The 12,232-nt window shown below is 35.5% G+C and overlaps 1 protein-coding gene across 1 annotated transcript; it reads right to left on the bottom strand.

The window, feature by feature from the left end:
• Positions 1-630: 630 nt before the first annotated feature.
• On the bottom strand, positions 631-11,996 carry LOC111391081 (activating signal cointegrator 1 complex subunit 2). Its single transcript, XM_023016223.1, has 9 exons — positions 11,535-11,996; positions 10,679-10,838; positions 10,522-10,583; positions 10,058-10,152; positions 7,105-7,218; positions 5,659-5,724; positions 5,185-5,282; positions 3,771-4,210; positions 631-1,985 (listed from the first exon to the last, which is right to left on the bottom strand). Exons 1-9 carry the CDS (start codon positions 11,959-11,961, stop codon positions 895-897), a joined length of 2,553 nt encoding a protein of 850 aa, XP_022871991.1. The 5' UTR covers positions 11,962-11,996; the 3' UTR covers positions 631-894.
• Positions 11,997-12,232: the final 236 nt, after the last annotated feature.

The raw sequence follows: 12,232 nt of genomic DNA, 5'->3' as shown, positions 1-12,232 counted from the left end.
TCCTAAATACATTTTTATCATAGTCCATTCATAGTTATTCTATTCAAAATTGGACAGCCAACTGAAGTTCCGACCTACGTGAAGGCATAAAAATTAGAGTACCATCTCTAAAGACTCGATGAAATGAATGTCTACGAAATGAAGACAGAAGCAAGCAGAAAAATTACCTTTAATGGCTTTGGAAATATTTTGTTGAACCAAATACCTCTCATCTTTTGTTGTCATGTTTAAAGATTTCCAAATTAAAACTGTGAGTTGTCATTTTTACGAGTTAATTAATTGTACAATCACACATTCACGCTACACATGGGCATAGTCTCTTCAAATGGCTTTGGTTAATCGAACTACAATCAGAGCTTCTCAATCACTGCCTGCTATATTTTCGTATCCATTACTTTGACCAACGAAAAAAGATGACAACTCAATTGGCAAATCTTCATGTCACCTTTTTCGTTAATCAAATTAACCAAGAGAGATACAGCGGTAAAATAGTAACAAAGTCTAAAGTTACCGACATCTAATGACCAACACAAAACATCACTAAAAAGTAACAAAAAATGTACTTAACCCGCTATCTTTAACTCCCAATTGTCAGTCCTCTCGTGAGAAAATGGTTGAATATATCCAACGAATAAAATATTTATTTTTCTCTATTACCATTTCACTAATTCTTCTCGCTTGCATGATTTTGTTACACCATTTGAAGGAAAATGGTGCAATAACCAAGCACGGGGCAGTGCCTTTAATTTAGCAAACTTGATATACACTTGATAAGTTTAATCTCAAACGCAAGTATGATACATGAAAATGATTCATTGTCAAATCCCAAAACTTCGCTTTGTAATGAGCTAAAGGCATTGAGTCTAAAAAGAAAGAGAAAAAACCCACCTCACTTCAATGATTGTAACGGCCAGGCAATCCGGAAAGATGCTTACTCAATGCTCTGTCCCTTCTCAAATGATTTCTTCCTCGGCCCCTCCCTCTAACCCTAGCATTTCCACGGCCTCCTCGTCCTCCAACCTCGTCAGTATCTGCTCCGTCATCTTGTTCCTCATTTGACTGCGCAAGCCTCTGAACTGCACCTAAAGGAATATTGCCACCTTGTCCAAGCCCGTGGATAAGTTCTTTTTGTGCTTGATTAACCAAAGCAGCTTCGTTGTAGTTAGCTGCAGCCACAGAACCTTCGACTTTGTAACTGTAGTTCTTACCATCCTTGACATAAAATTGTGGCTTCTTGCTACGTGCATTCCACTTTGAATTGGCAGCATTCGAAGTAGAGCTTCCACCATCAGCATCCGATGTTCTTCCCCTCTCTGAGTCCACTCTGTCCATAAGTGAATCATTGTCACCAATTCCAGAATCGCCAACACTCAGACCCAAATCATCAAAAGAGTCGTCATACTCGTCTTCATACTCAAGTTGTGATGCCAAAGCTGCTGTTTTTGCCAATTCCTTTCCATTTTTAGAGTTCAGGGTCTCAGAATCAGGTATGTTGTCCGTGCGTTTCCTAATGAACCTCCCAACTGACGATGACGATGAAGTTGAAGGGACTCTACTTTGATAGTTTGCAACTCCTGGTTCCACAATTTTGGGCAGATCCCCTGCAGACTCCACTAGTTTCCCCTTCCCCTTGTCATACTTACTCAAGGGTGGGGCAGATTTGGAAGGTGGAATTTTTTCCATTGATATGTCGAGAGACAGTAATTCTTCATGGAGTGTTCCCTCCAATATCCTCTGAATCACTTCTTCCATGTCCTGGTTATAGGCTTCAAGACAAGCGGCTAAGAAACCTTTACCATAATCGGGAAAGAGATCCTTTATTTGACTGATTTTTGACTCCATAATTGCAGTGTCTTCATCAGCCTGCATCCCATTTCTTGTATTTAGCAATGGAACAGAGCTCTTCTCCTTGGTATTAGTTCCCAGTGGATGCTTCATAATCCCAGAAAGAAACTGGAACTGTTCATTATCTATTGATATCCAACCTTCACAAGAAATCATAACATCAATTAATCTGAAATTGATTGACAAAAGCATTAGTAGAATGTGCTAAATAACAAAGAAATGGTGTCACCTCTCATTTCCAAGATACAAGATCATTTACTTACACATCGAGAATCATCATCAACCAATCATATACATGAAATGTCCAAGATGTCCTTTGCTGTTTCGTAATTTGCTGATGACAGTATTATATATATAAGGAATCTATGATAGAGATAAAATTTTGAGGAAAATTTTGGTAATAAAATATTTTCTGGTTAAGCTGTTAGATGACTATATGGAAAGTAAATTTAGTTGCAGAATGAATGAGGTTTGAAGAGGATGTGATATATGGAATTACATGAAAACCAGAAAGTGCTATAGGGATTCAATGAGATTATTAAGAAGTCTATAAAATTAAAAGGCAAGTTCTACATAACTGTTATTCTAGCAACGATGAATGCAGCGATTGTTGGATTTTACCAAAAAATAAAAAAATAACAAAAAAATTGTGCATAACATGAATCTAGTGGAAAATGAGGATTAAGATGGAAGCGTGTCAAAACTAGAATAGATAAAATATGAAATGAGAATGTAAGCTAATAAATGAAGGTGATATTACCAATTGACAGTAAATTAAGGTAAATGATAACTTAGGTGCTTGGGATGTGTTACATAGACCTAGAGAAGCACTACTCATCTGATTGTTGAATATCCTTTACCTGACATCTAAGTTCCTCAATGCGATGGTCGAAGAGTATATCAAAGAGAAATTAACTTGGCCTTGCATGATTGCAAGGGATTTAATTTAGCCCATGTTTGGTCCCCATTTTCTAAAATTCATTTTCAACCACATTCTCCCAATAATATAATTATGCACGTGGATCCACAACTTTTCCAACTTTCTAACCACACATTCTCCAAAATATTCACTTTTCACAAAAACTATTCTTTAAAACTCAATTTTTTATAAACTCATTTTTTACCACACGTCTCCCAATAAAATAATTTTGCCTGTTTGAACCCCATTCTTTAATTCTTTTAAACTCATTTTTGACCACACAAAGTCTCCCAATAAAATAATTTTGCACATGGACTCATAACTTCCTTACTTATTATCGTGATCTTCAAAATAATCATTTGTCAAAACATCTACAGCAAACAAACCCTTTAAAAAAGAACCCAAAAATATGTGGTTGAAAATGAATTCAAGAAAGAATGAGTTTTAAAGAAGCGGGCTCAAACAGGGGCTATATGTTAATTCTATGTCGGATCTCAGATGCACTAGAGCTGATTTGTTAGTTTCAAATAGCATTTTTCCTTCAACTCTCATGACCGAAGATCTTCTAAAGGAAACAGAAGAAAGATAAAGGCATTTAAACACAAGAATATTATACAAATCAGTGAACGGTCACTAATGTTTCAATGCATAGTAGTAAATCTCTTGGACAAAATACTTGAGCAAGCAACGAGATTATGCATAGCAAAAGTATTTGCAGCAGGATATCTTGAAATACAGCATAAGACAGTAATTATCACATGTAATTGTAGAAATTAACCATGAATGTATATCGTCATGTCTAAACACATTGTACATAGAATATCGAATATAGATTTTTCAGTCACCTACTCACGCATTAGATCAATTGATTCAAAGTTGCTCATTAGTCTGCTGCTCAGAAATTCATTGACGAACTCAAAACAAGCAAGTTTTCCACAAGACAAAATTAAAAGCAGAAAATTCCAACTGAAGAAATAAAAAACATATTTTGCATAGAAAATTTTACCTGTATTTTGCAATAATTCAATTCTGCTCATTATCATGTGATTTTTCTCAATGTTTTGAAGAAATGTCCCCCCTCCAGTTTGTCTACCGGATACATGTGAGTAGTTTGCACTGAGATCTCTTAATGACTGTATTAGAATGTCGGCCCTTGTGGCAGGGTCGTCCACATTTGCGGGAAACATCTTCATGGAAACTGGAAAAGAACAACTCCCTTGAAATACATCGTCACTTAGATAGCAGTAGTTCAGTATTTTCCAACCAAAATTAGCTATCCTTCTTGATAACATATTCAGACTGATAAAAACACTTGAGAGCATATCACTCAATGTTTCCCGATTTCCATCCTCTACTACATATATAATATTGAAACCCCTCCATAAAGAAGGTAGCAGTGAGTCATGTAACCTTGCAAGGGTAGTAAGCAATTCCTCATTCCCAAAGCTGCAAAAACAACAAATCCTGATGAAATACAATAAAGCAAAGCAAATGCAGTTAAAGGAAATACGACAGTCTCCCAACAGGAATGCCTTTGGAACACACTAATGCACCACACCAAAAAAAAAAGAAAAAAAGAAAAAGAGAGAACCTCTTCCACTTTCAGAAAGGGGGAAAACTGTAGGTCCAGGAAGAAAAACAATGAACAGAAATGTAACAATTTCGACAGGCATAAACCTCTTAAACCATTTGTAACCTAAATGTTGAAGCAAATGGATTCATGCGATTCAGTTCAGGTAAACTCTTGCTTCACAATATTCTATCACGTAAAAGTAAGTTAAAGACTATAATACAAATAGTATTGGAACTTAAAAAGTGTAATATGCAGCCATCATCAGTATTTATTTCTTGTGTCATTTTTTAATTAATACAAAATGTAAACTATAATGGGAAACTTCATTAGGAGTTGACTCAGGATGAAATGTGAACATGAGGAGAAAAGGCACACTTTCCCAATTCTTACTTTTTTTTTCCGCGGGGGGGGGGGCACCATCCTGTTCAGTTTAGGTTCTCCCATCATTGGAACATACCCGTTCAATACAGATATTCTTCACATGGAACTAATTACTGAACCAGAACTAATAAGTTCTAGTTAGGTCCTAAAACAGGAGAAATTGTCTTCTTTCTGTGTGATGAATAGGGTTTTGTGCGATTTAGTATTGAACTTCATTCTGTGTGGCTGGTGCAATGCACCAAGCAAGAAAAAAGAAAATGAACAGAACCAGTCTGGTGTTCAGATCTCTGGTTTACACCTGGAGGATGTTTTAATAACCAAACCCCGCTTTTTCTTCATTGGAACCGAATTGGCTAGTTCAGTCTGAGTGGATCCATTGCCCATCCCTAATTTTTACAAAAATGATAAACAACTTTCTCCAAACATATTAAGGAAATTTTTAAATTTCCAGTAGCAAGTTCGATACCTCATTTCAACTGGAGAAGCGAAGAAGACAGCTGCAGGTTTGTATGCAGTAACAAAAGAATCCATTGATACAACTGCATCATTTACGAAGTCCATAACCTGTAATGATTAAAATTGAGGACAAATGAAAACAGAAATAAATAGAAATAAACTAAAACATCCATGAAACACATCTAAAACACACCAGAAATAAATAATGCGACAAATTTCAATGGTCAAGATAGTCATAATATAAATCTATCTTCCAGTGTGTCAAAGAAGCCAAACTTAGTTTAGTTAAAAAATTCAATGAATATTTTGGAGAAACTCTCTTCCTTTGTGGAAAGATTTTCATAATATATTGGAGTAAAAGAAACGTACTTCCATATCAGCATGAAAGATACAAGATTTTCTCTTGAAGGAAATTTTTTTTTCCCTTTTTTGGGGGGAGGGTGGATGATACTATCAAACAGTTGCCAAATAAACTGACAAATACCTCCAGATAGTCAGAATGAAGGTGACTTGATCCTAGGTCATGCCCACCACCAGAGCTAAGTAAAACCTGCCCATAAACCACAAATAAATATTTATGTCCATACAGTTCAGAAATCCTTGGGCAGTAGCTCAATATTCTGCATAAAATTTGAGACTGCATAATGATTTAAATTACTGAAAATTCTCCAGTTCCATAATAGACTTAAGCAACTTTCAGTCACTCAAACATGCAAAACCAAGATATAACAGCAGTCACTTCTAGGACTCTCAAGGTATAAGTACTCTACCTTGAAATTGTACATCCAAATGAAACGAGTAATTGTTGTTTTACATTTCTATCATTTTCTAAATATCCAACATTATATTAAACTTATCCGCAAGAACGTCATTAAACAAATTATGCATTATACAAAGAAATCTAGCTAAAATAGTCCTGAGAATACTAATATACCAAGTTGTTGCTCAAAACCTGATATTCTAAATTATCCCTCAATTCATTTGGGACACAAATGTGCCACGGTACTCTCTTCAAATAAAGAAAAATACTTGAGCTATCCAGCAAAGAATGTTCTGACTGATTCTGTTTAGGTATTATGACATTGCATTTCCTACATAAATTAGCTTGGAACTCCAGATGGTAGAGAGGAAGAAATGATCAATGCGGTTGGTTCAACACTATTCTTAGACAAGCTCTAACAATATAATTAGCAGGAGGAATATTGTTTCAGCTCAAGATTACCTACTGTTTGAACACAAGCGATGATGCTGAATATTTTAACTTTTTGATAGTTCACTAAAAGGATTGGGAGTTTTCTGTTAAAATTTCTGGTCAACTAGAATTAGACGAGTTAAAGATAGGTTTTAGGCACAATGTTGCTGTCAATTGCATATGAAGCAGGAGGCTTAGACCGTTCCAAAATGACAGTAAAAAAATCTATGGGAAGGATTTCGATCCTGCAAAAATGCAGATTCCAAGCAAGAGGTCAAAAGCAATATATTGAGATGGATTCAAATGGAAAATGGCTGCTTCCTACAACTACATCTAATACGTAGACAGCCAATGGATTTGAATATGCGATGTGTGAAGCTAATGTCTAAGACAAGGTTGCTCTTGTCCCCTACCAACACATACATTTATTTCTAAATTGTAAGTGAGCTTGTATGGGATGTGATTTCATAGGCATTAGCTATTTACCTTATTTGTGTTTTTGAATTGATATTATATACTTTGCATACATCGCCCTTAGGCATGTGCTTTCCTCAGGTGCAAATAAATTCTCATCAAAACATGAATAAAATGACATCTTTAGAAGCTGTCATTCAGTTATGCGTTCAAAATATAATCTAACAAGCAACAGCAGAATGAGCATTGAAACAAGAACTACAAGATCCAAAATTATTTCTGTAAAATCTCAAAGTAGAATTGAAAGAAAGAAGATTACTACACCTCCAAAGATGAGCTGCATCGCTGATACATCGTCTGGACAACATTTAAGAAATGAGATGCTACTACGGGCAAATCATCTTGGATACTGGGTTGTGCTTTCATTGCATTCATCACCTGGAAAATAGGTAACAGAATAAGAGAGAGGTGCAGATCAGCAGTAGTGCTAGTGGCAAAGGAAATATTATGACTCTGAGTGGTTAAAGTACATTATTTCCTAATTAAAAGGACAATCTTCTTTTGGAATGAGCTTCCAGTAGGATCTATTTTTCCACCTTTGATATCACCTATTAACCATACAAAGTAAAGAAAGAGTTTGAATTGCTTGTCTTATCTAGGTGATTCCACATGAGCAAAATATTGCCTTAATTGTATATGCAATTGGATTGGCTCATGCTATCTTCAATACGTATTTTGACCTTAATGCAAGGCATTGAAAGCCAATATCAACTTGAGGAAAAAATTTATTAGGGTAGTTAAAAACCAAGAGGTATAATTTGACCAAAGTCACAGCTTCCGGACCATGTCAGAAGCAAAGAGGTATATAGGATGAACTAACTAAAGCAGATAGTTCTCGATGTATAATATATTTAAGGGAAAAAAAAATACCAAAAAGCCCTTAAAAAATTGTCCACCCTATTAACACGTAAATGGGTAACTTATGAACAACCAAAACATAACAAATTGAGATTCTTCATGCCTCCAAGGCTAACCATTAGATCAAGGTGACAACGTGAGGAAAAGACTGATCCCTGTTTTAAATGGAATTGCTGTCTTCCTTTTTTGGGATGTTTAAAAATATTGGTTGCTCTCCCAATCAGAATATTTGACATTTATTCCCAAAATACCTTCATTAAAACTATGACGTGAGTAATAAAAATTCAATCAGAAGTGTTCCTTCCAAGTTCACGGATTCTACAATAAAATTCTTGGGAAATAGCATTCCCCTGCTCTGACGCCAAAGAAAAACAGGCATGCTCCCACCACCAATATGCTGCTAGACTGTCCCCAACACAATGTTGCAACCACCATCCCCCATTTCCGACAATGTCAATGTGCAACCACCACAACCACCCTGCCTTTTTGAAAATGACTACATGATGGGGCATATGACTTGACGGCAATAGAAACTTGTACGGCTAGACAAAACTCCCTAACCAAATCAGATCGAATCGAGCGATTCTTCTTAAGTTAAATACCAAACGAATATCTGAATCGAGAACTGACAGGTTCGGTTCGGTTCGGTTCTCGATTCTAGATTAAGAACCGAAAAACCAAATCTCTCTAATTTTTTTAATTAATTTATTTTAAATAAACTAAATTATTTTATTTTTTCTAAATAAAATTACTAACTAGATAGTTTAGCGCAAACCCAAAAATATGATTTTCCTATTTCTAATTTTTAATTCAAAGCCAAACTTAATCAAATTGATCTAAATTTATCCAAATTTATTACTCTACCGTAGTGCTTTTTCTATCGTTCTGAAGAAATCGAATTAAAACTCAACAACGCCTCTCTTAATTATTATGAGCTCGCTATCTTCCTCTTCCTGTGATTTTAACAATCGAATTTATGAAAAATTCAGCAAAGAGAGATACAAAAGACACATAAGAGTGCACTACGTTATTTTGTAACAGCTATTATTGAGCATATCATTAGTTGAATTAATGTAGTTTTGTAAATATTAAAAAATTTAATTATAGTACGAAACTGAGAATTGAACTGAACCAAATAGAACCGAACCCAAACGGTTCCGTAATTAAATTTGGACCCGACATTTCTACTTACTAAATAGCCAAAAATTTTGGATCTGATTCGGTTCTTGTTAGAATCGGACCAGACCAGATCATGTGCAACCCTAGAAACTTGCAAAGATACAAACTTATTTTAGGAAGGAGACATATTGAATAAATTGTGATTTATTCAATAGAATTCTCTCCTAGCATGAGGTAATTTCCATTTTGTTAGTTCAGTGGCCTTCCTCATTTACTTGAATTTTAAGCACAAGTAAGAAAATAGGTTTCAAAATTTCCAAACTTTAGAATTGATTATAGATATTATCGAAACTTGCCCCTCCTAGTCTTTTCTCGGTCTATCTCTCTCGCTCTCTCCTTTTCTCCATCACTACTCGAATGTGTGTTTGAAGTTTGTGTTGCTCTTTTAACAGATTTGACAACCTGTTGATGCCGGCAAAAAGGTGGTAAGATCCCACCTCCCCCTCTTATGCTGATTTCATTTTTTTCTGTTTCAATGGTGGTGCAAGGAGATTTTGACAGCTTTTAGAGGCTGTATTAGCTGCAAATTTGCAAGTAGAAAATTCGAGGGTTTTGCGGGACCTGGCGGTATTATTGATCATTTTGGATATTGTAAGAGGAGATGGAGGTGTCAATAGTAGCATTCAAAGGCATGAAGAGTTACAATTTTGGTACATGGACTGCTCATAAGATTATTTGAGTTTTAAGTTTTCAGGTTTTTAGGGCTTCTGTAGGAAATTTATATGAGTAAATAATATAGTATGACCACTGACAACAATTGTTTTAAAAAAGTTGTCCAAGGTTTACAGTTTAAGACACACCTCACATGAGGCTTTCGTTAAAAGCTTTGAAGCTTACACAGACTTAGTGTAAGCCTTAAGCCAAGCTTCAGGAAGACAGGTGTGCTCATTCGTCTTTTCCTTTTTGGTCTTTTTATTATCAGCCTTGGGCCCAAAGATTTTTGGCTGTTTTTTTTATAGCGTAGAACATTATACACATTTTTTTCCTTTTATTTGGCTTTACAAGGAATGGGATTGAGAAAAGGCAGAGAAAGGATAACGCACCATTGCAAATAGATGACGAGAAAAAAAGATAAATGATATAATTGATATTGAAGTTACTGCTAATAGGAAAGGCAGGAGGAGCCCGGGTTATTACAAAAATAAATAAGCTGCTAGCCACTTTGATTGCATATACATACCAATATTTTAGTCAGATCCTCATTTTCATGACCATAGATGGCACATATATCCAACAATTTTGGCAAATCAAGTAACTTCTTGTCCTGCAGAAGGGCTACAAATAAAATCGATAAATAAAGTGTACCGATAGAACCGTTGAGATATAGCCCTTGTTTGACAGCCACTTTTTGGGAAGAGTGAGTTTTTTAATAGTAAATTTTTGGAGAATGTAGGGTTAAAAAGTAAGAAAAAAAATTTGGATTTACGTGAAGAATATTTTATTGTGAGAATGTGTGGTCGAAAATGATTATGAGAAAAGAAGAGAAAGAATGGTTGTCAAACAGGGGCATAATGTGCGTAGAAGACTGCATATTCTTGAAAATTTTGCAATTAGATATGTGTCATTTATGACTGGTCACGGATGGAAAGAAAAACAGATTTTAGCAAAAAGGAGATTGACGAAAAGGTGAAAAACCACACACACCTTCATGATCCTTTGGACTGAGAGCATCAGCAGCCTTAGCCCCAGGATCCCGATTGGAAGATCTGCATCAATGAATTTCCAATCCATTAGTGAGCCCAAAGGTCAAATCCTATACGAAAATAATCTAAGAAACCAATAAGCTATTATAGTCACTTACATTCGGTACAAAACCATGAAGACACGCTGACATAGCTCAAACTCACAAACAATCACTCCAGCAGCTATTCCTCTTGCTCCGCGATACGGGAAATCATACCATCTACTTCTAAATTTCAGAAAGCTTTCAAGGAAATCATGCAATGATACATCACTAGCCACTGAGAGAAGGGAAACAAATCAATATGATAGAACGGTTAATTCTAACCAACCGAACAGCGCAAAATTAAGAATAAATTTGTTGCTCTAGAACAATTTGCCATGTTTGGTAGAGATTATTTAAAACTCATTGTCAACCACAGATTCTCCCAATAGAATAATTTTGCATGTGGATTCATAATTTTTGCCTACATTTTAACCATACATTCTCCCAAAAAAATAATAAATAAATAAATCTATACTAAAAAATCTACACGAAAGAGGCCCTTTATGACTCTTTGAATGTTAATCATTATTCATAACTCAAATAACAAAACTTATCCTCTGGCAAATGTATCATAATACATTATAACCGTATTCTAGAGCTTCCCACAAGCATAAACACTTTATAAACCCTTTCCAAAGCTTTCTGCCAACATAAACTAACGTTGAACTGCTTAAATTTTCCATTATGTGGCCGGTCATGCAAAGGAACAATACCAAGTTTGCATACAAAAAGATCACTTTGACGAGTAGGCGCATAAAAATTCTATTCAATTGAAATAATCACTTTATTTCTTAAAGAAAATAATAATCGAAGTACCAGCTTCAGAACCTATATGACAGAACTTTTATATATCTAATTGTCAATAATAGATGTACCGTAACTCATAACAAGAATTGATATTTAAAAAATAAAAAATTTAGAGAAAAACCACCTTCCTTCCAGAACTCCCTGGGGCTCAATTTCAGCAACCTGGACAATTCCCTATTCAACAGGTCCACGACTCGCTGTGACTCCAAAGGATCCAAGGCACCCTCATCAGCGCCAAGCCCCGTGGCCACGGCCTCATCCTGAGGCAAGTAATTTACGAAATGGCCAGCGAGGGGGGTTTTATTGTTCGGAACCCAGTCACCGTTCTCTCCCATCCTCATCCGGCCCATCGACGCCGTCACAGAATTAAAGCCACTTCCACCTCCACCGCCGCTACTTCCAAGGGTGGTTGTCGGGCGGACAGAGGCGGCACGGAGGGAATTTGAGAGGGTTTCTTGCTGACTAGAATTTTGTGGGTCTCTCTTTGGGACGAATTTCTTCCGGGGTTTTGCAGAATTCCTATAATTTTGTCCCTCATTCCTGTTCGACATTTTTTTTTTTTTTTTTTTTTTTTTTTTTTTTTTTTCTTTTTGAAAAAAATATATTTTTTTTTTAAAAAAAATAAAGATTTTTTTTTTCTGGTATTGTTACTTCATGTTCTTGGGGTCGGAAATGTTAAATTTTTAGACATTTTTTCTACGAAAATGCTACTTGTGTCATTTGGTTTACTATCTAATTTACATATACAATCACATCATGATTTAACTTTATGTTGTGTTCAAAATAATATGATATTTTGCCACCAATGTAGTCTATAAATCA

The sequence above is a fragment of the Olea europaea genome, unplaced genomic scaffold, assembly GCF_002742605.1.
Source record: "Olea europaea var. sylvestris unplaced genomic scaffold, O_europaea_v1 scaffold747, whole genome shotgun sequence".
NCBI lineage: Eukaryota > Viridiplantae > Streptophyta > Magnoliopsida > Lamiales > Oleaceae > Olea > Olea europaea.
Note: the sequence above shows the minus strand (reverse complement) of the source record. Positions and strands in the feature narration are given on the sequence as shown.

Excerpts from the sequence above, each read along its gene's own strand:
- LOC111391081 (XM_023016223.1), bottom strand. The coding sequence starts at position 11,961 with ATGTCGAACAGGAATGAGGGACAAAATTATAGGAATTCTGCAAAACCC. Across the intron at positions 10,839-11,534 it reads CAGGGAGTTCTGGAAGGAAG|TGGCTAGTGATGTATCATTG; the intron begins GTGGTTTTTCTC and ends CCCTTCTCTCAG. Across the intron at positions 10,153-10,521 it reads CAGTCCAAAGGATCATGAAG|CCCTTCTGCAGGACAAGAAG; the intron begins GTGTGTGTGGTT and ends TTTTATTTGTAG.